The sequence below is a fragment of the Eubalaena glacialis genome, chromosome 2, assembly GCF_028564815.1.
Source record: "Eubalaena glacialis isolate mEubGla1 chromosome 2, mEubGla1.1.hap2.+ XY, whole genome shotgun sequence".
In the NCBI taxonomy this organism is placed as follows: domain Eukaryota; kingdom Metazoa; phylum Chordata; class Mammalia; order Artiodactyla; family Balaenidae; genus Eubalaena; species Eubalaena glacialis.
Window position 1 is genome coordinate 110,608,706 of NC_083717.1, and position 24,274 is coordinate 110,632,979.

The window sequence follows — 24,274 nt, forward strand, 5'->3', positions numbered from 1 at the left end:
AATTCAGCAGCCTAAGAGTCTGTCCGTTTTTTTGGCAGCCTTCTCGTTTGACTCATATGAAGCTGGCTGTCGGTGAAAACCCTCAGTTTTATTCACACATGCTTCTGCTAAGCCGCTACTTCCCCAGCCTGTCCTTGTACAGTCGGTGCCTTGGAGCCAAGCCCGGATCTCTCAGTTAAGCCCTGTTCATTTTACCTTGTGAGGTTCAGGCTGTTGCTCCAGCAGGTTAGGATGTTTTGGGATCCTGAGTCTGTCTCTCAACACCTCCCCTATCCTCACTGGCTTCCTGCTATTCACAAAGTTGAGGGGCTGGTTCACTGTGGCTTTGCCCAGGTCCTGATAAACAGATGGACCAGGACAGGAGTAAGGAGGGAAGCAATCAATTCTGAGGGCACTCCTTATGTGCAATGCACCATGCCCACCTGGAGAAGGATGTTGTCTAACTTATTTCCATCACACTTATGAAAATGGGTCCATTTCACAGACAGATAAACAGAGGCAGAGAAGACGAGTAATGTGTCCAAGAACACCCGGTGGGGGGAAGAGCCGATCCTTTTCCTGCCATCTTCAGCTCTCATCTCTAGGTTTGTCATCTCTCAGAGGAAAGTGACAAGGTTGGCCCTTCTGATGGGACAGAGATTTTTAGAGCTGGAAGGAATCTTGGAAATGATCAAAAACTTAACAGATCAGGGAGCTCAGGTAACTTGCCAAGATCTCACAGCTAACCTTTGCTCTGGTTGAGATTAAAATCTAGGTTTCTTGAGGATGGATCCAGTGTTCCCCTAGTTACACCTCCAGGTAAGTTTGATCCAAAATGATACTTCAGGGCTTCCCTGGTGGCGCAGTGGTTGAGAATCTGCCTGCCAATGCAGGGGACACAGGTTCGAGCCCTGGTCTGGGAAGATCCCACATGCCGCGGAGCAACTAGGCCCGTGAGCCACCACTACTGAGCCTGCGCGTCTGGAGCTTGTGCTCCGCAACAAGAGAGGCCACGATAGTGAGAGGCCCGCGCACCGCGATGAAGAGTGGCCCCCGCTTGCCGCAACTAGAGAAAGCCCTTGCACAGAAACGAAGACCCAACACAGCCAAAAATAAATAAATAAATAAATAATTAATTAATTAAAAAAAAATAAAGGAATTCCTTTAAAAAAACAAAACAAAACAAAACAAAACAAAAATGATACTTCAAAGGGAAACACACATGGGACTGATTCTTTTCCACTTCTAAGTCCAGGATGGTTCCTTCTATGATTCTAGGAGGGGTTGGCATGGGAGGACAGGCAACGTCTTCCTCCTGGGTTTCTGCAGAGAACTCTTGATCACCTGTCCTTTTTCCCTAAGGGATTAGAGCCTCAGCACCTGCTACCCAGCCTTGTCCTTGCCTGCATTCACACTCAGCTCTCAGCGTGCAGAGGGTGGCTGGATCTGGAGCCACAGCTGGACATACAGCCGGACTGATGGACACCTCCTGGTCTTCACTGTCACGCCTGCCTCATCAGCTGTGATGGTGTGGAGGTGGTGGGAGGTTGGCGTTTGCCCGTGATGTGACTTCATGGGTTCAGGCTGCTTGGGGGACAGCCTGCTTCACGAGCACCCCTAACTCAGCCTGCTCTGGGAAGGTGGGTCCAGGCCCTGATCCACACAAACTGTTGGAAGAAAAAACCACAAAAAACCCAAAGAGCAAGTCAGTGAAGATAGTTGTGGAAAGAATAGCAATATACACTGAGGAGGAAGTAATAAGAAACTGCTTTTCTCCTGTCAGCGTCTGCTAACAAGTAATAATAATAATAATAATAATATTGAGCTCATGTGCAGGCAGGGTATTAAGTACTTTACATCCATTATATTATTTAATTCTTATAGAGTCCTGTGAGGCATAATTATCCCCATCTTACAGGTAAGAAAGTTGAGGCATAGGACTGTTACAAGATAAACCAGCTAGTAAGTGTCTGGGTTCATAGAGTAGTGAGCCCAGCCTGGCTCCCTGTGCCCGACTAGGAAACAGATCTTCGAGGATGCAACATCTGAGCCAATCTTCATTCCAGAAGTAAGCTAGCCACTGGCCCAAGACACTCAACAGGCCTCCGGGCTTCTGAACCCCACTGCTTCATCAGGTAAGTCATGGCATCAGGTAAGAAACCCACCTAATCTGACTCTCTTGTTTGTCTGGTAACTGGGCCACCCGAAGATCTGAGTTCAACTTCCACCGCTAAACTTCTCTGATGAACAGGTTGAGAAACCAAAAAGCAAGAGGTCCCCACACAAAGCTGCCAAGTGAGCAAGTGACTTCGGGACCTGCCCCCGGGGCTCCAGGCTACCAGTATCTCCCTGGGAAACAGCACCACCTTCTATGGCCCAAAATTCTCACAGCCTTCTATGGCCCAAAGCTCGGACATGCCAAACTCTCCAGCATCTTCACAACTGATCCAGACCCAGCAGCGACTTCCCTAAGGGTCTGCCTTCGGGGTTCCCAGCCTTTGACCGGGAGGCACGTGCTCTCCAGTGCGCCCAGCAGGGGGCATCCTCGCCCTTCCACCTTCTGCCCTGGGGGGGATGAGATTGGCAGACTGTCTGAGGCACCCTCTTCTCAGCTCAGCCCAGGAGCCGGTCTCCCAAACTGTGTATTCGTGTGACCTCTCTGATTTTCTCTATATCCAGTCTACCATTATTTACACAATATTTTTGTCAATTCACATTTAAAAAAACCTAAATGTATTTTTAAAGGAAAAAAATCCCTCTTGGATGAAGGTTTTCCCAGTTCCCTTTGCTGCTTGGATTTCTTGCATTCTGAGGGCTGCTTTGCAGGATGTGGGCAGGCGAGGACAGACGATGCTACAGTTGGGGGTCTCAAGAACTGGGTCCAGGCAGTGTCATCACTGGGTAAAGATGGGTGAAGCTTTAGTCTGTGGATTCAGAGCCTCAAACTTCAGAGCCGGAGATAGAAAGGGTAAAAGAGTAAAGAGCCCTGAAATCCTTGCCTTCCTTGTGGCGCCCCCAATCCTGTGAAATGAGAGAGCCTCCACCTTCCCCATCCCCATGCCGAGGGAGAGAGAGGGGATTGTCTTTCCAGGCCCAAAGTAGAGAGAAGGCTGCAGGGTGGACCAGAGGGAGGGACTTGGGTACAGGAGCAGGGGTGGCTGCAGGTGACAGGTGCAGGGGCTTTGGGAAGGGACAGGGATTTCCCTTGCAAAATGCATTCAAACAGACAGAGAGGGAACCTGATCCCAGGGAGGGAATCGGAAGAGCAGGAGACACCAGAGGGGCCCCCAGAGGGGTCCAAGGCTGGAGGGATGAGGGAGGAGAGATGAGAGCAGGGCTTAGAGGGAGGGGAGGGAGGCTGAGTCCTGAGGGCACAGGGCATGGCAACATGGAGGATTCCCAAGCTGTTTCCACAGGTTCAGTCAGGCCTTGCTCCAGGATCCACCCCAGTGGTCTTAGAATTATTTTTCCAGGGCTTATTTTTGTGCTAGGAACCCCCTCAGCTCCAACCCCTAGAGGCCCCCATCCTCCTGCCCTGGGCCGGACTGGCCATCAGAGGCAGTTCTAGGGCCTGGGTGAGGGTCCCGTTGTTGTCAGGGGGTGGCACAAATGTCCATGGTGGGACCTGGAACAGAAAGCCGGGCCCTGAGAGGGGAAGGAAGTCCGGGGCAGAGCTCCCGGCTCCCCCAGCTGGGTTAAGAAGGGTGATGAGAGCAGATTAGGCAAGAGGAAGTGGGCTGGGCTGGACTGGGCTGTGACTGAGCTCCCCGGCCGGGCCCTGGGCCGGAGCAGAGTTACGGCCATGAGCCCTGAGCAGCACCCCGAGCTGAGGCCCCTGCAATCAGCCCTCCTGCCCCAAGGTTCTCCTCCACAGGCCCCGGCACAGGGCAGAGGAGGGAGCCTGGCAGGAGAGCAAGGTGGAGGCTGGTGGCTGAGGGGTGCTTGAAGCAGCCGTGTGTGGAGTGGCGGCTGGTCAGTGAGGTTTCAGGCCTCGTCCAGGTCCGGAGGGCCAAGAGGAGGGAGTCACATGTGATGCGGGTGAGGGGCACGATTGCCTCACTTGCACCTCATTTTCACGGGGAGGAAGCACCAAGAAGGAGGAGCTGGGTGGTCAGCAAACTTTGCTTATTCAAAACGCTCAGTCCCAGCTGGACCCTGCTCCTCCCTCAGCTCCCACCTCCAGGGTGGTCCCAGGCTCCTCGGCCTCTGAGAGTGACCCCTGTGCTCTGGGCCCCACCTCTGTGGGGGTCCCTTCCCCTCGTGAGCTCCTTGCTCGCCCCCCTCAGTGTCCACCTGGGCAGCGGTATCCCCAGCTGGCCCCTCCCCACATCTGACCAGGGATTACCCCTGGGGCGGAGAGGGCCCTGCTCCGAGGCGGCCAGGCCTCGGGACCTGCCTCTCAGTGCTGAGCAGCACAGAGAAGGAAGCCCTGAGCAGGAAGTGCTGAGGCACGGGGTGAGGGCGGGGGGCTTTGCGGAGGGGAGCCTGGCCTCCCTGCAGGAGCAGGGACCACAGCTCCCCACTGCGGGCGGGCGGGATGAGGCTGATTTAAAAGGCAGATGGGCCTCTGGCCGGAGCACTCAGCTCTGCACCCAGCTACTGCCCCCCGCGGGCTGTAAGAGCGCCCAGACTTCCGGACTAGCTGGGGCGTGTGCCGTGTGAGCCCAGCTAGTCTCCCCCCCCCCGCCCGCCCTCCTTCCTCCCCTCCTCCTGCGCGCTGTGCCTGCCCAGCCTCTCCTAAGACGGACGCTTGGCACTATGTCTCTGCTTAACCCTGTCCTGCAACCCCCCGGGGTGAAGGCCTATCTGAGCCAAGGGGAGCGCTTCATCAGATGGGATGATGTGAGTGGGGCTGGGCGGAGGGCTGCAGGGGTGGCACCCGCGCTGCCTGGGGCTTTGCGGGGCGGGGGGGGGGGGCGGTTGCTGGCTTGGCTTATGTCTGCCAGGACTCAGGCGCCTGTGTGGCCTGGCCAGGCAGCTGACACAACTACCCAGATAAACAAACCTGGGCGGGAGGGTGTGTGCCCCGAGCCTGTGTCCCTGGGCTGCTGGGGCTAAGGCTCTGTGTCTGGATGTGGGAAGACGATGGCTGCCTGGGTGGTCATAGGAGGAAATTGCTTTGGGTCTGGGTCTGTCTTTCCCCAAAGCCCCCAGGATGAGAAGGGTGTGTTGCTCCCGGTCTCGGCAGTGGGAGGAAAGGTGTCCCAGAGCTGAGGCAGGGCCAGCAGCAGCGGTGAGCCAGGCCCCTGCTCCCAGCACAGACAGCCCGTTCCAGCCCCAGCCAGACGCCTCGCCCCTCCCCACCTGGCCCCGGCCCTGTCCCTGGGATGCCCTGCTCTCCCCCAGCTGCTGTGGGGTGGCCACGAAAGGCTCCTGGACCCCAAGTGAGAACCGGAGGCTCTCCTCCCAGGGGCCTGGGAGGGAACGGATAGACTTCTGCTTCCGCCAGCTGCTCTCAGCCTGGCTCCCTGACGCCGGCCCGTCTGCAGGGAAGGGGAAACCACACTTTGCCCTGCACCTCTGTCTCCACTGTGTCTGCTGCTTCCCAAACTGGGCCTGCTTCCCAGCCTCCGGTCCTCCCGGAGCCTGAAGATGTGTGTGTTGCCATAGGCCAGGGATTCTCCCGGGCGGCTGAGGGGAACAACTTGGGGCCCCTCCTTCAGGGAGGTAAGACTGCTGGGCTGGCCCAGCATGACAGTCAGCGCTGGCTGCTCCCAGGAAGGGAGCCTGAAGTCTCTGGACTGGCTGTGGGGGGAGGAAGGGCCCTTAGGGCTGGTTCCTCCTCCTTACAGGTGGGATGAGGGGGCTCTGGGTCTGTGAGTTAAGGCTCTCAGGCCTTTGGGGCTGGGCTAGGCTGAGTAATCTGGTTGCCCTGACTATGGGGAGTGGGCCTGTGGTGAGAGGCTTTCTGCTTCCCCACGAGTGGTGTGGTCACTGCGGCATGGTGGAGCCATGTCCCAGGAGCCCGTGGAATGAGGGAAGTGGCTCAGAATGAAAAGTGAAGCAGCCTCTCTCCATTCCTCTGGGAAGTGTGTGTAACCTGACTGGGCAGAGGGTCATCAGGGATGGGGACGTGCTATGTGGCCTTCTCTGCAAGCCAGCATCCGTGTACCTGGCAGGCCCGCTGCCCTCCCCAAGGCAGGGCACTGCAGGGTCCTGGATCCTGCCTCCCACGAGCAGGAATCTTCCCCGTCATGGGGCACACGCACCTGCCAGATGAGGCTCTGCTCTCAGACCGCCTTTGGCCCAATAGGCAGATGACCTGGGTACTGGATAAGCACAATGCACAGGATGTAATCAACTCCCAGCTTACTTTTGTGTCCCACAGCCCGTTCACAATGTATTCTGTGGGAGAAGCTCCCCTATGACCCATGGAAGGAAACTCAGCCAGTCATGAGATGTTCCATTTGCTCCTGGGGAATAGACAAGCCTAGGACACTTTTCCTCACAAAGCCCAGTCTTACTTCAGAAACTAGTTATAACTCAAAACTCCAGTCTTAATTTAGAATGACATCTTCTGCCCCACCTCCAAGAATGGTTTCAGGTGGGCTGCAGGCCCTGTGGAAAGGCCTGTGGGAGGACTCCCTGATCTTCCTCTATGCCCACTGGGGGTGGGGTGCAGTGAGGAAGGAGAGAAAGAGGTACCAAAGTTCTTAACCGAGCAGCTGCTATCATGAAGTGGGCCTGGTGGAAGTGTAAGGCTTCTTCTTTCTCTCATGCGCATTTTTGAGGATTCTTAGGAGACCCTCCCCCTGAGCTGGGGATCTCTTATTTAGGGTCCTCCTGCCATCTCTGTTTCAGGAGGTCACTCGAAATTACTTCTTTAGCCCCGCAGAATCCAGTTACCACCCTCAGCTTCGTGCACCTTCGGCTTTGCCCCTTTCTCCCACAGGCCCACCCTGGACCCAGAAAATACTCACGGGTTCATTGCCCCACAGACTCTGGGGGTTCGGGCTCACCTAGCACACCAGCATCTCTCTCACCCGCTCAGTTTCCTGGGCAGGAGTCAGACCCCAGTTTGTCATGCACCACAACTGCAGGGGTGACGAAAGCTCTCCAAGTGCGAGCTTAAGGTGAGGGGTCAGGTACCCCAACCCTCCCTTCGGGAGGGAAGGGAAGGGAGCTCACAACACAGCTTTCTCCAAAATTAGGTTCCTCACACAGTATTCTCTTTCCCCCCATATCCTAACCACCCCTGATCTGAGAACCTTTTTCTGGACCATTTCCTTTGTAAATTCTGCATTTGGTCTGGTTTGGTGTGCAGCAACTATCATGCCTTGTTGGAAACTTAGATTTTAGTATCTTGTTATTTGTGCATACAAAGACCATTAAAATAAAAGGTAGGCTGTGTGCTCTGTGAGTGGAGCAGGAACTCAGAAGCGAGTTCATTTTTCATTCACTTGCCCCTTCAGCAAACATGGTGCATGCAGCTCATGGTCCAGTACAGGCTTGTTTCCTGGGAGTCCGTGAGCCCCTTGGGGATTTCCTGGAGGGGCTTCTAGGTCTGAGAACCGGCCTCCGCCCTGTTGTTGCAGCATGCTTCAGGAAAGGCTTTGCAGAAGCTAGTCTTTGATGGTATTTTAGGCAAGAGGGGTTGTGTGCTGAGGCTGGGAGGTGGGAAGGCACTTGGGACAGCTGGGGGGTGGGGCGGTGGGGTTCATGGATGGAAGGACTGGGCAGGCAGGAAGCTAGGCAGCTTTGCGGGAGTTGGGCTCCCGGCTCTCACCGTGTTCAGCTCTCCTGGGGGTAGCATGGAGTCTTGGTGAGGGACATTCTACCTCTTTGGCCGAGCTGTGGGCCTTGAAAACAGGGTGAGGTGGGGGCCAAGACCCTGCTTGGGGTCTAGAGGGAGAACTTCTATTTGGGATTTAGAGGGGAAACCCTCTTCTCTTCCAGAAATGTCATCTCCAATCCTCTACCCCTCCCCACCCCTGGTTCAGAGCTTTTAAGGCTTATACCCAGCCCTTAGCTCTGGAGAACAAAGAGAAATGCCTGCAGATCCCTGGGACGGCCACCTCCTAGGCAGATGGTGAGCTCTGAAACCCCTGGCCTGGGCCAGGAAAGCTCGGCCTGAAGTCTCAGAGCAGGGAGCTGACTCCTTCTCTCTGCAGGAAACAACCATAGCCTCCCCGGTTATCCTCCGTGTGGATCCCAAGGGCTACTACTTGTACTGGACATATCAGAGTAAGGTGAGGCGGCCCCTACCTACCATGGCCCTGGGCTCCTGCTGATCCATTGAGCCCAAGCAGCCTCTCGATGACGCAGGGGTGGAGGTGTGGATGCCAGCAGTATAGAATGACCGGGAAGGGTGGCTCTGGGGGATCTCCTGTGGGCAGGGGCTATTTGCTTTGGGAGGGAGGATGCAGTCACTCCAATCATGGCTGCCTTGGGCCCAGATGCTTCAGCTTTAGCATCCCTTGGAGAGAGAGAGAGAAAGGAATTAGAGCTACTGCTGAAGGCTGCTTCCCTGCCTGTGGTTCTGGGTAAACTTGAGGGCTCAGAGAGATCAGAGAAGGTCCTCGGCACCTGGGCGGAAGGAAGGGAGGGGGAACCTGGGGAGAGTCCAGGATCGGGGAGGGGAGGCTGGAGGTCACAGCTCCCAAGTAACTCGAGTGGTCAGGGGAGGAGTGGCCAGAGAGGAAGGGAGGAGGGTCACCATGAGGAAGGAGAGCCCGATTGCTGAGAAGGGAAGGCTGGGGTCTGGGAATCCCCCCAGTCTTGGCACCTAGAGAAGGCAGCTGGCCAAGATGTGAAGGCGTGTGAAGCTCCCTCCTCGCTGCCCTTCATTCTTGACCTGATGTCTTTGTCCATTTCCTGTCTTTGCTCCTACCAGGAGATGGAGTTTCTGGATATCACCAGCATCCGGGACACCCGCTTTGGGAAGTTTGCCAAGATGCCCAAGGTAAGTGGGCCCAGTAGCAGCCCAGGCTCAGCATGGCCACCAGCTCCACAGGGCTGGGGCAGAAGTCCCTGTGGGGGCAGGGAGCCTGATCTCTGGAGCCAGGGGAAGGGTCCATGGGCTGAGCAGAGGGTCTCTCCCTGAGCTGAGGAAGGGGCATGACTGCTCCCTGGCTTGCTGGGGCTTTGGTATCAGGGCACAGTGGATGGAGATATTGCGTGGCCAGCTACTGCCCCTAGAGCACCCCAGGCCGTCTGGGAGGTGTTGCTTGCATCCTCTCCCCTTCCACCCAGACTGCTTTGCCTATATTTGCCTAATGCCGGTAGGAAAATTGGAGGAAGGGATTGGTGGGAAGCAGGATTCCCTGAGACTGGGGACTAAGAATCTGTCTTCAAATGAAAAATGGCAAACAAAATACACAGAACTCCCAGGCCCCAAAGTCTTGGTTAATCTCTTCCTGTGGGCCTCTCCCTCCCGTGGCTCCTAAGATGGGCATGGATGGGATGCCACCCCCGTGGGCCAGATTTCAAGTGGCTGAGAGGGAAAGACAGGGAGAGCCACAGTGGGCAGGGACGGGGGCACACACCTCTGATCCTAACCGTGTCGCGACCTGCTGCAGAGCCAGAAGCTCCGGGATGTCTTCAACATGGACTTTCCTGACAACAACTTCCTGCTGAAGACGCTCACCGTGGTGTCTGGCCCCGACATGGTGGACCTCACCTTCCATAACTTCGTCTCCTACAAAGAGAACGTGGGCAAGGTGCACCGGGGGCGCCTGGCCTGGGGCTGGGCACCTGGGACAGCCTGAGAGACAGGCCTGGGCCACGGCGTGGGGCGGCACCTTTGTGGTCGGGGGCCTGACTGCTGTGCCCTGGGGTTCTGCAGGACTGGGCTGAAGATGTCCTGGCTCTGGCCAAACACCCGCTGACGGCCAACGCCTCCCGCAGCACCTTCCTGGACAAGAGGTAAGTGCCTGCCTGCCTGGCTTGAGCGCGTGGGGCTAAGTGTGTCAGCCCGGGCCTTGACGGGCTGCTTTCTGCCCACCAGCCTGGTGAAGCTCAAGATGCAGCTCAACCCTGATGGGAAGATTCCTGTGAAGAAGTGAGTCTCCCCTCCTCCCTCCCCACATGTCCTCTGAGCTCCCCAAGGCCTTCCCTCTCCAGGCCTGACCCCTCTCTTGGCCTGGTGCTTTTCTCTGCTTCTTCAGTTTTTTCCAGATGTTTCCTGCTGACCGCAAGCGGGTGGAAGCTGCCCTCAGCGCCTGCCACCTCCCAAAAGGCAAGGTGAGTGGTTCCTCCCTCCCCAGCCCACCCCCAGCATTCTCCTTCTCACCTGAGTTGCCTTGGACTGGAGGGCACCCTGGGCAGGCCTGGTGGGGATGGGGAGGGCAGGAATGACAGTTCAGTCCCAGCCAACAGCCCGAAAAGTCAGTTCACTCTAGAGCCACCGGTTCCTGGTACAAGGCACAGTGACAGAACCGGGGCAGGGGGTTGAGGTGCCCGGGTTCAGAGCAGGTTGGTCTATACCCCTTCAGCTCCAATAGGAAAACATTTTTCCTTTCTTTTTACTTAAGTAATTTTTAATTACAAGTCGTATGCTGGGTCACCCCACGAGGTGCCTTATGTGACTTACAAAAAGGAGCCCTCTGCTCAGATGCAGCCCTGAGCCAGGGTTCCTGCCTGGCGGGGGTAGATCTCAGGCCCCTGTCCTCCCTTGGCCAGTGCCTTTGTGGATTCCATGGAGTCTTTTCTCCTGGTAAGAATTTGGAATGTTATAAATAAATAAAACTAAGGCCTCATAGATCACTTGTCCACCTGAATCCCAGGAGGAATACTTCCCCCACACTCAACTCTACGGAGTTGGTGACCCCTTGGTGCAATGAGTCACAGGGGATGCAAGCTTGGGGTTGGGGAGAGGGTGGGAATGGGCTCCTGCTGAGGGCACCACTTGCTGCTGTCACATCCACCCTCCTTTTCTCCTGCCTCCTGAGTTTCCACCTTGGCTAAGTCCTCCTTATTTATCAGCTCTCCTGCATCCCAGTAGGAGCCATTGAGCCATCTTTGCTTGCAGCTGATGGGTCCAAGATTCGGTCTAGCTATCCTGCTCAGAGCCTCTGCTCCAAACTAAGACTGATGTTGGCTTTCCAGAGTGATCCTGGAAAACATTTGATGGGTTTTTCTGGAATGGAATGCAAAGGCACAGAATCCCTGAATGCCACCAAATCTACTTTCTGTTTCTGTTTCTATGGATTTGTCTATTCTGGACATTTCATGTAAATGGAATCAGACAATATGTGTTCTTTGATGTCAGGCTTCATTCATTTAGCACAGTGTTTTCAAGCTTCATCCATGTTGTAGCATGTATCAGTAGTTCATTCCTTTTTATTGTGGAATACTATTCCATTGTGTGGATATACCACATTTTGTTTAACTGTTCAACAGTTGATGGACATTTGGGTTGTTTCCACTTTGGGGCTATTATGAATAATGCTGCTATGAACGATTCTGTCTGGACGTATGTTTTCAAGTCACTTGAGGACATACCTAGGGGTGGAATTCTTCGGTCATATGGTAACTCTATACTTAACATTTTGAGGAAATGCCACACTGTTTTCCAAAATGACTATACCATTTTACAATCCCACCAGCATTGTATGAGGGTTCCAATTTCTCCACACCTTCATCAACACTTGTTGTCTCTTTTTTCTTTTTTTTACTTTAGTCATCCTGTGAGTGTGATGTGGTATCTCATTGTGGTTTTATGTTATTTATTTATTTATTTTGGCCGTGCCACCTATCTTGCGGGATCTTAGTCCCCCAGCAAGGGATCAAACCCGTGCCCCCTGCAGTGGAAGTTGAGTCCTAACCACTGGACCGCCAGGGAATTCCCCTCATTGTGGTTTTGATTTGCATTTCCCTAACGACTAATGATGCTGAGCACCTCTTCATGTGCTTATTGGTATTTGCATATCTTCTTTGGAGAAATATCTATTCAAATTCATTGCCCGTCTTTCAACTGGGTTTTCTTTTAGTGTGAAGTCGTCTACTACTGGATATCTGATTTGCAAATATTTTCTCCCATTCTTTTTACTTTACTGACAGTATCCTTTGGAACACCATAATTTTTAATTTGGATGAAGTCCAATCTGTCTATTTTTTGTTATCGTTCCTTGTGCTTTTTGGTGCCTCCAACTATTGTTGTTGAATTGTCTATTTCTCCCTTTAATTCTGTCAGTTTTGCTTCGTGTATCTTGGGGTTCCGTTGTTAGGTGCATTGTTTGTATGCAAATTGCTTCTTTTTGAAAATTTATCCTCCATTTAAAAAGAAAAAGATAGCCCACAGCTCTGGCAAACAGCGTAGCTTGCTTCTGACCTCTTTTCTTCCCACTTCTGGTCACTCTTAGTTTGAATCCTGTCCCAGCCAAGAGACTAGCCAGTATCAATTCAGGAGCAAAGCAAACCAGCTAAGATGCTCTCTGCTCAGCAACCAGGGCCTTGAAAAGTGGGGCCTCAGGGTGCCCTTGATGCTCTTCTGTCTGCCCTGAGCCCTCCCTCTCCCCAGGCCCCCTCGCGCAGGGCTGGGCCTAGTCTGTGGTTCTTAGTGCTGGAAGGTGGGGGCAGGAGTCATCAGGTGACTCTCTATCCCCCCAGAATGATGCCATCAATCCCGAGGACTTCCCAGAATCCGTCTACAAGAGTTTCCTCATGAACCTTTGTCCTCGGCCAGAAATAGATGAGATCTTCACTTCCTAGTGAGCTTCTTGGGCTGGGCTGGTCTTGGGGAAGGGGTGGTGGCTAAAATTCCCACCTGCCATGCTGACAATTAGGTACCGTCGCTGGAGAAGAGGGTTGTCCCAGCTCCCACCACACACACCCCCGCGCCCAGCCCAGGGGATATAGAGGGGACCTGTGCTCCTCTCTTTGGCCTGCAGCCACGCCAAGGCCAAACCCTACATGACTAAGGAGCACCTGGCCAAATTCATCAACCAGAAACAGCGCGACTCCAGGCTCAACTCCCTGCTGTTCCCGCCTGCGCGGCCTGACCAGGTGCAGGGCCTCATCGACAAGTACGAGCCCAGAGGCATCAACGTGCAGAGGGGTGAGGACAAGGGAACTTCTGACCCTCCACGGTCCTCTCCGGTCCTGGCAGCTGGGCTGCTGCCCTGACAACCACCCCTGTCCCCCAGGCCAGCTGTCCCCCGAGGGCATGGTATGGTTTCTCTGTGGGCCAGAGAACAGCGTGCTGGCCCAGGACAAGCTGCTGCTGCACCACGACATGACGCAGCCGCTCAACCATTACTTCATCAACTCCTCCCACAACACCTACCTGACAGGTGGGCCCTGGCGACCTCACTGCCAACCTCCCCTTTTACGGGGGCTGTTCCTGCTACCTGAATCCCCTGCAGGGGTTGCCCCCCGGCTGCCCACTATGGAGTGGGGCGGGGCAGAGCTGGACTGCCCTTGAGTGAAACCCCCGCCCCTCGCCCCTCCTCTGGCTCAGCCGGCCAGTTCTCAGGCCTTTCCTCTGCGGAGATGTACCGCCAGGTGCTGCTGGCGGGCTGCCGCTGCGTGGAGCTGGACTGCTGGAAGGGGAAGCCCCCTGATGAGGAGCCCATTATCACCCACGGCTTCACCATGACCACAGACATCTATTTCAAGGTGAGACTCGTCGTGTGGGGGCTGGTGGCAGCGGCACTAGGGAAGGGCCCTGGGCCATGAGCTTTTTGGGATTGGGGGGAGTGAGGCCAGAGAGGAGGGATGGCTGGGAGGCCTTGGACCAGTGTGGGTACTAGAGAGGACCAGAAGAGACACGGGGCCAAGAGTGGCCCTCCAATTCTATGTGTGTGTTGAAACTGGGGAGCGGGGAAGGGTGCCGTTGAGGGAGGGGAAGCCTGGAGGCACAGCACTGACCTCCCCATGGAGTCCCCTTCTCCTCCAGGAAGCAATTGAAGCTATTGCAGAAAGTGCCTTTAAGACCTCCCCTTATCCGGTCATCCTGTCGTTTGAAAACCACGTGGACTCGTGCGTATCCAGGCCATCCAGCCTCATTCTCTACCCTGTCCCCATCTCCCGCCTGCAGCTGCCCTCCCCACAACTGTCCCCAGCCTCTAGCCATGCCTTCTGGCTCTCTCCCCGGTCTCAACACAATCTCCTTGGGACCCCAGGCTCTCCTGCCTGCGTCCCTGCCTCCCCAACATCTTGAGCCCCTGATCTGGGTCATCAGGGGGCACAAAAAGATGGACAAGAGGGTGGAGTGGAGCTGCTGAACCACACCCACTTCTGCTCCCTGCAGACCCCGCCAACAGGCTAAGATGGCCGAGTACTGCCGAACGATATTTGGGGATATGCTGCTCACAGAGCCACTGGAAAAGTTCCCAGTGAGTGGACTTCACTGTGGGGCATCTGGGTCTGAGGGCTGGGGAGCCAGGGCAGGGTGCCAGGTCAAGGAAGCAGATCTCCCCAGAGGATGCTGGGGTTCATTTGGGAGGACGCGGGGCTGGGGTCCTATCATCTACCACGTGTTAGGCACTGTGCTGGGCTTGGGGGGGTATGTCAGTGGCAGAGGGGCAGTCCCAGCCTTCAGATCACTTACCCTCTAGTCAGGAGGCAGACAAGTAACCAGGCCATTACAACCAGTGGCTGCTATGAGAGTACCTGGGGCTCCAGATCTGGTCTTGAGGATCAGGGAAGGCTTCCTGGAGGAGGTGATGGCTAAGCTGAAACCTGAGGGAAAGAATGGATTTATCTTGGTGAGAGTGGGGAAGGGTGTTCTAGGCAGGCTGAGTAGTTGAGAAAAGATCACTGAGGAGCTGGGATAAGTTGGGTCAGGCAGGGGTTTAGCGCACGAGGTGGGAGTGATGAGAGGAGAGGCTGGAGAGGTAGGCCTGGGGCAGGTGGAGCGTAGCTTGCCATGCAGGAGCTTGGGCTACATCCTGAAGGTGAGGAGATAGTGCTGAGGACCCTCTCTCCTCTCCCACAGCTGAAACCAGGCATCCCCCTGCCCAGCCCTGAGGATCTCCGAGGCAAGATCCTCATCAAGAACAAGAAGAACCAGTTTTCTGGTCCCGCAGGCCCCAGCCAGGAGCTGGGTGGGGAGGCTGAGGGGAGCGGCCCACCCAATGTCCCTGTGGGTGAGGACACAGGTGAGTCGGCCTGGGAGGAGTGGGGGTGGCCGTGGAGGAGCATCTGGAATGGGAGAGAGGGGCTGGGCCTGGAGGGGAGAGCCAGCCTGGTGCGGGGGTCTCCCCCGCCCCCAGTGCTGATGGAGCTGTATGTGGCAGTGTGGGCTGGTGAGGAAGGGGCTGAGCTGGAGGAGGAGGAGGTGGAAGAGGAAGAGGAGGAGTCGGGAAGCCTGGATGAAGAAGAGATGAAGAAGATGCAGTCAGATGAGGTGTGTGGGGAGCCCCGAGGCCCTTCTGCCAGCTCTACTGCAGAGCCCTCCAGGCGGGGGCGTGGGACCGGGTCCCTGGGCTCTGAACTGGCCTCTTCCCCATCCTCCCCCCTTCTCCCTAGGGCACAGCGGGCCTGGAGGTGACGGCTTACAAGGAGATGTCCAGCCTAGTCAATTACGTCCAGCCCACCAAGTTCATCTCCTTCGAGTCCTCTGCCCGTGAGTTAGCATGCGGTGGTGGTAAGCTGGAAGTTAGGCTAGATTCAGGAGAAGGCCCTTAGGAAGCATGTCCTGACGCCAGAGCAACCTGATGGGTGGGGGTGAGAGCGAGGCGGGTCCTCCCTCTCCTTGGGCTGGGGGCCCTGCTTATAAATACCCAGCAGAGGAGCCAGGCAAAGGCATGTTTAAGTGGCAGTGGCTCCCAGTGTCCCATCACTGTACTGAGAACTTGGCACCAAGCAGAATGCTCTGGAGTGTGTTGGTGACAGGCATTTACCAAGGGCCACCTCGGCCGGGCGGCCTGGGGCTCCTGCAGCTTCCTTCTGTGGCTGCCTGGGCATGAGAACTCCTGGGAGGGGGAGGAAGGCAAAGAAACCAGCCAGCGCACATCTGCCCCTTGTTCCCTTCCCTTTCTGAGCGCGTCCATGCTGTTTACCTTTATCTTCTCCGGACATGCGCGCAATGAGTTCCTCTCATCCTCTGTGCACAGCCCCGACACGAACACCTTTTTCTGTATGCACTCTGCAGCACTGGCTCCTCATCCCTGAAGCCCCAGCCTGCACCCCCTCCTGTGCACCACCCTTGCTGTGCGCCTCTCACCCCTGCACCCTGCTCCCTGTGCATCACAGCATGTCCCTGACCCCCAGGCTCGTCGCTGCATGTTTCCCACACCCTCTGAATCCACCCAGGGCATGTACCCCACCCTTTAGGACTCTGGCACGCACACCCCATCCCTGTGCGTATGTATCCACTGTGCGTACCCTTTACCTCCAGCACACACTGCTACCCACACAGATCTGCACATTCCCCACCCCGGGGGTGGCCCCTCAACCCTCAGCCCTTGGTGGAAACGCTAGGTTGGAGGCATCTCTGTGCTGGAGGGAGCCGCGCCACAGGGGAGGGCAAGTCTGTGGGAGGGGACGGGCTAACGCGGACTCTCCTTCCTCTTTCTCCCCTACACAGAGAAGAACCGAAGTTATGTCATTTCCTCCTTCACGGAGCTCAAGGCTTACGACCTGCTCTCCAAGTCCTCAGTGCAGTTTGTGGAGTATCCTTGAGACCTCAGTAGCCAGGGTCCCTGGTGGGGTGGAGGGAAGGCGGAGGCCTGGGACGGGGCTCGCAGGGGGTCTGTGGGTCTTCCCGGTGCAGGTGGCTTTGCTGGCTCCTATACCCTGCGGCAGCTACAACAAGCGCCAGATGAGCCGCATCTACCCCAAGGGCACCCGCATGGACTCCTCCAACTACATGCCCCAGATGTTCTGGAATGCTGGTTGCCAGATGGTTGCTCTCAACTTCCAGACGATGGGTGAGGGCATGCTCAGGCCCTTAAGAACCTTCCCCTGCCCCTCCCACCTTTACCCCTTCCCTGGGGATGGGGGGTCTTTGGAACAGACCTGGGGGCAGGGGGGCTGATGTTCATTTAGACTCTGGGCGCATGTGCACGTGTGTGAGCGTTTAGTGCATCAGCTCATGACTATGTGACTGCACGTGTACGAGTATGTCTGTGATGATGCCAGGGTGCTGGCATGGGTTCTGGCTGCTCGGCCTGAGTGGGTCTGTGGGAACACCTGCTCCGCTGGCCTCAACTCCCACTGTGAGCTTGAGGTCCGGTTGTGGCTTTGCTCCTGCTGACTCCAGGTTGCGGGCCCTTCCTGAGAGATGAGACCCTAAGGAACCAGGCTGGGACATGAGAAACCCTCATCCTCACGGTCCACCCAACCTCCCCATTTGCGAGACGGGAAAGGCTGGGAACTGTGGAAAGAGAGGCTGCGTGCAGACCCAGAGCCGGGCCGCCCTTCCTGAGTGCCCTTGTCCCCCCAGACCTGCCCATGCAGCAGAACATGGCGCTCTTTGAGTTCAACGGGCAGAGTGGCTACCTCCTCAAGCATGAGTTCATGCGTCGGTTGGACAAGCAGTTCAACCCCTTCTCGGTGGACCGCATCGACGTGGTGGTAGCCACCACCCTTTCCATTACGGCAAGGCCCTGAGGTGGACAAGTGGCCGGGAGGGCTGGGGTCTTGAGGAGAAAGACGCAGGAGCCCCACTCGTCCATTCCCAACCCCCTCCCCCGATATCCCGAAAACTTCAGCCCCAGCCAGTTCGTGCAGTAGCAAGTTGCCTTGGAAACTGCCTCCTCCTCAGCACTGGAGGCTGCCTCTTGGTCCCCATGGAAACCAAGGGGAAGGGCTGAGGCTGGGGTGGGGGAGGGGAGAAGAGTGGGGCAGCAGGAGCCCCCGGCCCCGGGGGGAGGGCCCTGTTCCTTCCTCGCTGGGGAGGGAGGTGGGGAGGCCTGCACCTCTTCCCTAAATGCTGGAAGCACCCTGGGTGCCAGAGCTTAGCTGTAACCCTTAAGCCACACAGCCTCTACTCTGTGGCCAGAATTGAATGGGGCTCTTCACAGTACCCAAGAATGGATGTTTCAGCTAGGGGGGCTGGAGGCCCTAAGTTCTGGGGAATGGCCTGGGTGGGGGAACTGATGCTGGTCTCCCATGGGCCGCAACCTCCAGGTGATCTCTGGGCAGTTCCTGTCAGAACGCAGTGTGCGCACCTATGTGGAAGTGGAGCTGTTTGGCCTTCCTGGGGACCCCAAGAGGCGCTATCGCACCAAGCTGTCACCCAGTACCAATTCCATCAATCCTGTCTGGAAGGAGGAGCCCTTTGTCTTTGAGAAGGTGGGGTGGCTAGATCAGGGCAGGGGCTGGGATCTGTCCCTAGTTCTTGGTCTCTACTTGTAGAAGAGAAAATACATAAAGGGATTTCCTTGATCCTCCTCTTCTCCCCACCCCTCATCTGTGCCCTCCTGAGTATCAAGAGTCCAAACACCAAGTTTACAGAAATTTACTTTGTGGGCAAGTTGTGTATGTGTGTGTACATGTGTGTACGTGCATGCTTGTCCATGTTATGCTTAGAGGCAGAAATGTGAACTCCCAGACCAGGGTGCAGGGACCCAAGGAATCACGGGGGCCTTTTGCTCCCATTGGATACTTGTTGACAAAGCTTCCAAGGGCTGTCTGCACCAGGCCCCCTGGAGCCCTGGGCTTCATATCCAGCTCTCTGCCCTGTGTGGACCAGCCATGACATGAGCCGTTAGGATGTCTATGTGTGTGGCTTAGCGTGGGCCCTCTGTCCTCACCAAATCCAGTAAAGCCTGCCATGTTCTCACACTGACCCTAGATTTCTGGAATCAGGGAAGGGGGGCAGCTTGGCCACTCTCTCCCCTCTCCAGCTTGTCCTGTCCTGAACTCTCCCCAGATCTTGATGCCTGAGCTGGCCTCCCTCAGGGTGGCTGTGATGGAGGATGGCAACAAGTTTCTTGGACACCGCATCATCCCCATCAATGCCCTGAATTCTGGTAAGGATAGGGGTTCTTCTTTGCTCTTCCCAGTGGGTCTGAGACCAAGACCAGCATCAGGATCCCGTCCAGAGGGTGGGGCAGCTTCAGGGAGGTGGCCTTGTCATGTTATCAGCCCGGGAAAGTGGGGCAGGAATAGTACCTCTCCAGGAAACTGACAGAGGTGGGGACTCTGCCCACCCAACAGAATGTCTCTAATTCTCTGGAACTACTGGGGCAGTTTCCCAAGTAGCTGACACTTATTGGGCACTTAAAATGCTTTACGGGCTTATAACACTTTCTCATTTATTCCTAACAATAACCACGTGAGGTAGAACCAGACTAAAGCCGGAAGTGTCGAGTACTGGGCTGCTGGTGAGCAGGGCTGGGCAGCAGTGGGCTCTGGCTCACTGGCCACTGGTCATATCCCACAGGATACCACCATCTGTGCCTGCACAGTGAGAGCAACACGCCGCTCACCATGCCTGCGCTCTTTGTCTTCCTGGAGATGAAGGACTATGTACCTGACACCTGGGCAGGTGGGAGGCCCGTGGAACGTTGGAAGCCCCAGGGTGTCCATCCCCCCTCCTCTCTCCGCAAGCCAGCCTCCAGAGGGGGGTCAGGACAGGGTATCCTGGGGTAGGTGAGGATAGGGGAGGCTCCCAGGTACATCTCCTTACCAGGCCCACCATGTCCCTGTGCACCCAGATCTCACGGTGGCCCTCGCCAATCCCATCAAGTTCTTCAGTGCCCATGATAAGAAGTCTGTGAAGCTCAAGGAAGCCATGGGAGGCCTGCCTGAGGTCTGTGTTGTCAGGACCACTGCCAGGGGCCCCCACGAGCTGCACCCTCTCTGTGGGAAGATGAGGGAGGGGGCAGAGTCCAGGGCACAGGGAGAGAGGCACCTTCCTAACACGCTCTCCCTACACAGAATCCCTTCCCTCTCGGGAGTCCAGTTGCCCGCCAGGTCAATGGGGCATCGGCTCCAACGAGCAACGGGTCAGCAGGTACGCACTGCGGGGTCCCCCCACCTACCGGAAGGGTCTCGACTTCTCCGCTGCACCGGTAGGCACATCCCAGACGGGCGGCAGTTCTTTATAAAAACAAAAACAACCCCGAAAACTTTCACCTGGGGAGGGAACGGCTGCATGTGAAGCCTCGGGCTGGGCAGTGCGCAGCATGGGGCCCACATCGCCACCCGCGGGAGGCGGGGGAGCGGCCGAGCCGAGGGCACCGGAGAGCCTCTCCTTTGGCTCTTGCAGCAGCCGGGGCCAAGGCCAGGGAGGAGGCCACGAAAGAAGCTGCGGGTAAGGCCTGCCGAGACCGAGTGACGTTGGGGTCGAGCCCGGGGAGGGTCCGGGACTCGGGGTGGGGGACGGTTCCCGGGGGGCGCGCGCCTCACCCCTGCCGCAGCAGAGCCGCGGACCGCCAGCCTGGAGGAGCTGCGGGAGCTGAAGGGCGTCGTGAAGCTGCAGCGGCGGCACGAGAAGGAGCTGCGGGAGCTGGAGCGGCGCGGCGTGCGGCGCTGGGAGGAGCTGCTGCAGAGGGGGGCAGCGCAGCGGGCCGAGTTCGGGCCGCCGGGCGCTGGGGGCGGCGGCGAGGGCCGGGGCCGCAAGCTCGGCCCGGGGAAAGGCTCCCGCAAAAAGAGGTAAGGGCGGCGGAGGCATCCTGCCCCCCGCGGCTCGGGCCCGGGCGGCCCGGGGCTCACGGCTTGTCCCCACATGGCCTCCGCAGGACACCGCCGGGCGAGGACCCCGCCGGGGCGGCGCCGGCCGAAGGCCCCGAGGGCGCGGACCCGCGTCTGCGAGAGCTGAGGGACAGGCTGGAGCTGGAGCTGCTGCAGCAGGGCGAGGAGCAGTGCGAGTGTGTCCTGAGGCGCAGGGAGCAGCAAGTGGCCGAGGTGCCAGCGTGGGGGAGGGGAGGGAGCGACGGCCCGACCGACCCCACACCCTCCGCACAGCCAAGGGCATCTCTTCCGTCTTAGCTTAGCCGGTCCTTCCTCTCCCTCAGCAAATGACCAAGATGATGGAGCTGGCCAGAGAGAAACAGGCTGCAGAGCTGAAGACCCTCAAGGAGACTTTGGAGACGTATGCCTCCCTCCCTTCTTCGCCTGACTCTTACCTCCCAGGAGGGCCCAAGCCGCAGGAAGCATCTTCCTGATGCCTGTTTCTCTGCAGTGACACCAAAGAGATGAAGAAAAAGCTGGAGGCCAAGAGGCTGGAGCGGATCCAGGCCATGATGAAGGTCACCACAGACAAGATGGCTCAGGAGAGGTGAGCCCTGGAGGGGAGGCGCAGGACTCAAACTCCAGGCCCAGTGCTGAGTGGGAACCACACTGGGTGGGAAGGGGCCTTCCTACAAGTGGGTCCTGACTTGCTTCCCAGAGATGTGCCTGTCTCCTGGTTCTGGAAAGTTAATTCTACTTCCGTCACCTCTGATCAGAGAATGTCCTCCTTAGGCAAAACACAGATGCCACCACTATTTGAGGAGAGAGGAGAATTTAAGGGAAAATCAAGTGTGTAAAGAGGGAGGTGAAACTTTGGGAGAGCTGATTCCCACCTGCACTTTCCCATGCATGCCTTGAAGAACAGTGTGTTTTAGTGAGGAAGCCCTTCCCTCAAAGGGCCCCCAGGGCTCCCAATATCTCTTTAGATCCTCCTTGGGTCCCCATGCTTACCCCTCTGGCTGGTTCCCAGACCAGACATAGATGCATGCCAGCCACAGAGGGTGGATGTTCTCATGTTGCCTACACCCTGTGGAGGCTTTGTCTCATCCAGCTCTTCCCAGGGGCCTCCTGCCCTCTCTGAAACTCTGATCACCCCAACAGGTTGAAGAGAGAGATTAACAACTCCCACATCCAGGAGGTGGTGCAGGTCATCAAGCAGGTGTGTAAGAGCTGTGCCCTTCCCAAACACACTCTCTCTCTCTGAGGGAAGGGGTGGCCCCAAGGCCTTTACTTTGCCCTTAGGAGATGCACTGTTTAGAGTGGCCCCCCAGCTAGGGATGGGGGGGAGAGGCAGTAGAGGGGAGGGGCTTCCCCTAGGCCATCCAGGGTTCTGGCCTTTGTGCACAGGTTGGGATACCAGCTGAAAGGAGTCTGTCTTTGGCCAGCTGCCCTCGATGGAAATGATATGGGCCAGCTGGCCAAGGGGAGGTGGGATTGGGGTGGGTGGGTAAGAGGGAGCAAGGGGGCTTCCAGAGTCAGGCTTCCAGGGAGTCAGAAGAGGAAGGAAAGCCCTGTGGAGAATGGCCCTAAAGCTCCCTGGGGATTACTAACAACAGTAACAGAGCTACCAGCTCCTGAGTCCTGACCTTGTGCAGGCACTAAGCCGGGTGCTTCACAGGAACTGTCTCATATAATCCTTCACAATCCAGCAAGACAGGTACTATTATCCTCATTTTACAAATTAAAAAACAAAACAAAACAAAACAAAAACCCCAACTTTTCAAAGGTTAAGGAATTTGTCCAAAGGTTCACAGCTGGTTAACTGGGATTGTAGCTGGATTTCACCCCAGATTGCCTGCCTATGCTGTCATGATTCTCTGTCTCTCACTCCTGCCCAGATGACGGACAACCTGGAGAGGCACCAGGAGAAGCTGGAAGAGAAGCAGGCAGCCTGCCTGGAACAGATCCGGGAGATGGAAAAGCAGGTGACGGGGGGACCACTACCCTGGCCCACAGCAGAGCTGGCCTGGCTCCAGGGTGTAAAGGGACCCAGCTCCGGGGAGCTGCCAGTCAAGAGGTGGGTGGTGGTGGGGGACTCGCCCCTCTCCAGGGGTCAGGGCTCTGATTCCCAGGGGATCATGAGGCAGCTCTGCAGATCTCTTTGCTTGGTTGGCATTCCCTCTCCTGAAAGACCCCCTGATGGGCTCCACTACCCCCACCTCCCACCCTGATCTCCTGGAAGGTCTGAACAAACCAGGCATCTCCTGGTTCCACTGTTCAGGCGAGGAAGAGTGGGCAGGTGGCCCATCCTGAGCCAGGGGGTGGTCCTTGCTGTCCCCACAGTTCCAGCAGGAGGCGCTGGCAGAGTACGAGGCCAAGATGAAGGGCCTGGAGGTGGAAGTAAAGGAGTTGGTGAGGACCTGCCTCAGGGCCTGCTTGCCCTCTGCTGAGGAGGACAAGCCTGAGAGGCCCTGCAGGGTCTCCAGGGGGCTGTGTGAGCAGGATGCACTCACAGAGAAGACAGACGCCCAGGAGAGCCTCCTCTGATGCCCCCATGCCCTTGGGACGTTCTGCAAGGACATTCACCCTTCCCTGGGATGTGGGTCCATTCCCCCTGGAGGAAAGGGCCCCAGCACTGTGAAGCTGCGGGAAGCTGGAGCTCCCTTGGACACTGGAGCCCCTTTCTCAACAGCCAGGCTAAGTAGGAGGCAGGAACCAGGCCATCTGGGGCCCATCTGGGGCCTGGAGGTCCTCTCCAAGCCAACATCCTGCTCCTCCTGCTTCCCCTTCCCCTCTGAATAAGTGTCTGTCACATGTTTGTTGAGGGCAAAAGAATATGAACTTGGAGGCAGGAAATGGGGTCCTGGCCCCACTCTGCATTTCCTAGTGTGCCACTCTGGACTCAGTTTCCTCACCTGGAAGGTTAGGCCTGGCCACCTGGAACCTCCACTCCATCACCTGTAGTTCAAGCAGGTCCAAACTCCAAACTCTCCTGCCATAAGGCGGGCAGCTCACCCTGGCTTCTAGGCCCCATCTCGGGCTTGCCCTGAGTTGGCCTCATTGTCAGCTCCCTGATACAGAGTCCAGCACTTCCTTCCTGCTCCCTGGGGACAGCTGCTCCCAGGATCCCAGGCTAAGGTGCCTTCCCTGCCTCCTGCCCTTGGGGGATGGGAGGCTGATGTGGAAAAGCGGCCTCAGCTGTGTGGCCCTCAGGCCACTGAGACAACTGGGGCTGGGGGTGAGGGGAGAAGGACGGCCTTTTGTGCACTCTCCCACCCAGAGCCCAGCCACACCTTTTCCTAGGCCTGGGGGGTACTTCCCAGCATGTGCCCCCGCTCAGGCTGTCTGACAAGGTCAGCACCATTTTCTCTCCTGACTTTATGAGGTTTATTTATTTTTCTCTTTCTTACTCCTACTAAAGAACCCTGTCTCAAGATTTCCTGCCTAAGCCTGGCCTCTGTTCTACAGCTAAGAAAGGGGGGGGGCAGGGCTTCCCTGGTGGCGCAGTGGTTAAGAATCCGCCTGCCAGTGCAGGGGACACGGGTTCGAGCCTTGGTCCGGGAAGATCCCACATGCCGCGGAACACCTAAGCCCATGCGCCACAACTACTGAGCCTGCGCTCTAGAGCCCTCGAGTCACAACTACTGAAGCCCGAGCACCTACAGCCCGTGCTCCGCAAAAAGAGAAGCCACCGCAATGAGAAGCCCGCACACCGCAACTAGAGAAAGCCCGCGCGCAGCAACGAAGACCCAACACAGCCAAAAATAAATAAAAGAAATGGGGGGGGGGC

At 56.9% G+C, this 24,274-nt stretch overlaps 1 protein-coding gene across 7 annotated transcripts; it reads left to right on the forward strand.

The window, feature by feature from the left end:
- The first annotated feature begins 4,719 nt into the window (after positions 1-4,719).
- Positions 4,720-23,920, forward strand: PLCB2 (phospholipase C beta 2). Of its 7 annotated transcripts, none has more exons than XM_061180521.1 (32): positions 4,720-4,821; positions 8,091-8,168; positions 8,813-8,881; positions 9,498-9,638; positions 9,764-9,843; positions 9,926-9,979; positions 10,086-10,161; positions 12,529-12,629; positions 12,810-12,976; positions 13,065-13,211; positions 13,379-13,536; positions 13,817-13,899; positions 14,171-14,255; positions 14,858-15,020; positions 15,159-15,268; positions 15,391-15,487; positions 16,451-16,535; positions 16,669-16,793; positions 17,309-17,463; positions 17,995-18,159; positions 18,740-18,839; positions 19,253-19,357; positions 19,527-19,621; positions 19,750-19,825; positions 20,081-20,125; positions 20,232-20,466; positions 20,553-20,718; positions 20,829-20,905; positions 20,996-21,091; positions 21,646-21,703; positions 22,383-22,469; positions 22,828-23,920. In XM_061180521.1, the coding sequence occupies exons 1-32, from the start codon at positions 4,738-4,740 to the stop codon at positions 23,029-23,031; spliced, it is 3,567 nt and encodes a 1,188-aa protein (XP_061036504.1). In that variant the 5' UTR covers positions 4,720-4,737; the 3' UTR covers positions 23,032-23,920. The 7 variants fall into 7 exon arrangements, with proteins under 7 accessions (XP_061036504.1, XP_061036497.1, XP_061036498.1 ...); XM_061180514.1 differs by having other exon boundaries at positions 20,235-20,466; XM_061180515.1 differs by having other exon boundaries at positions 20,084-20,125.
- Positions 23,921-24,274: the final 354 nt, after the last annotated feature.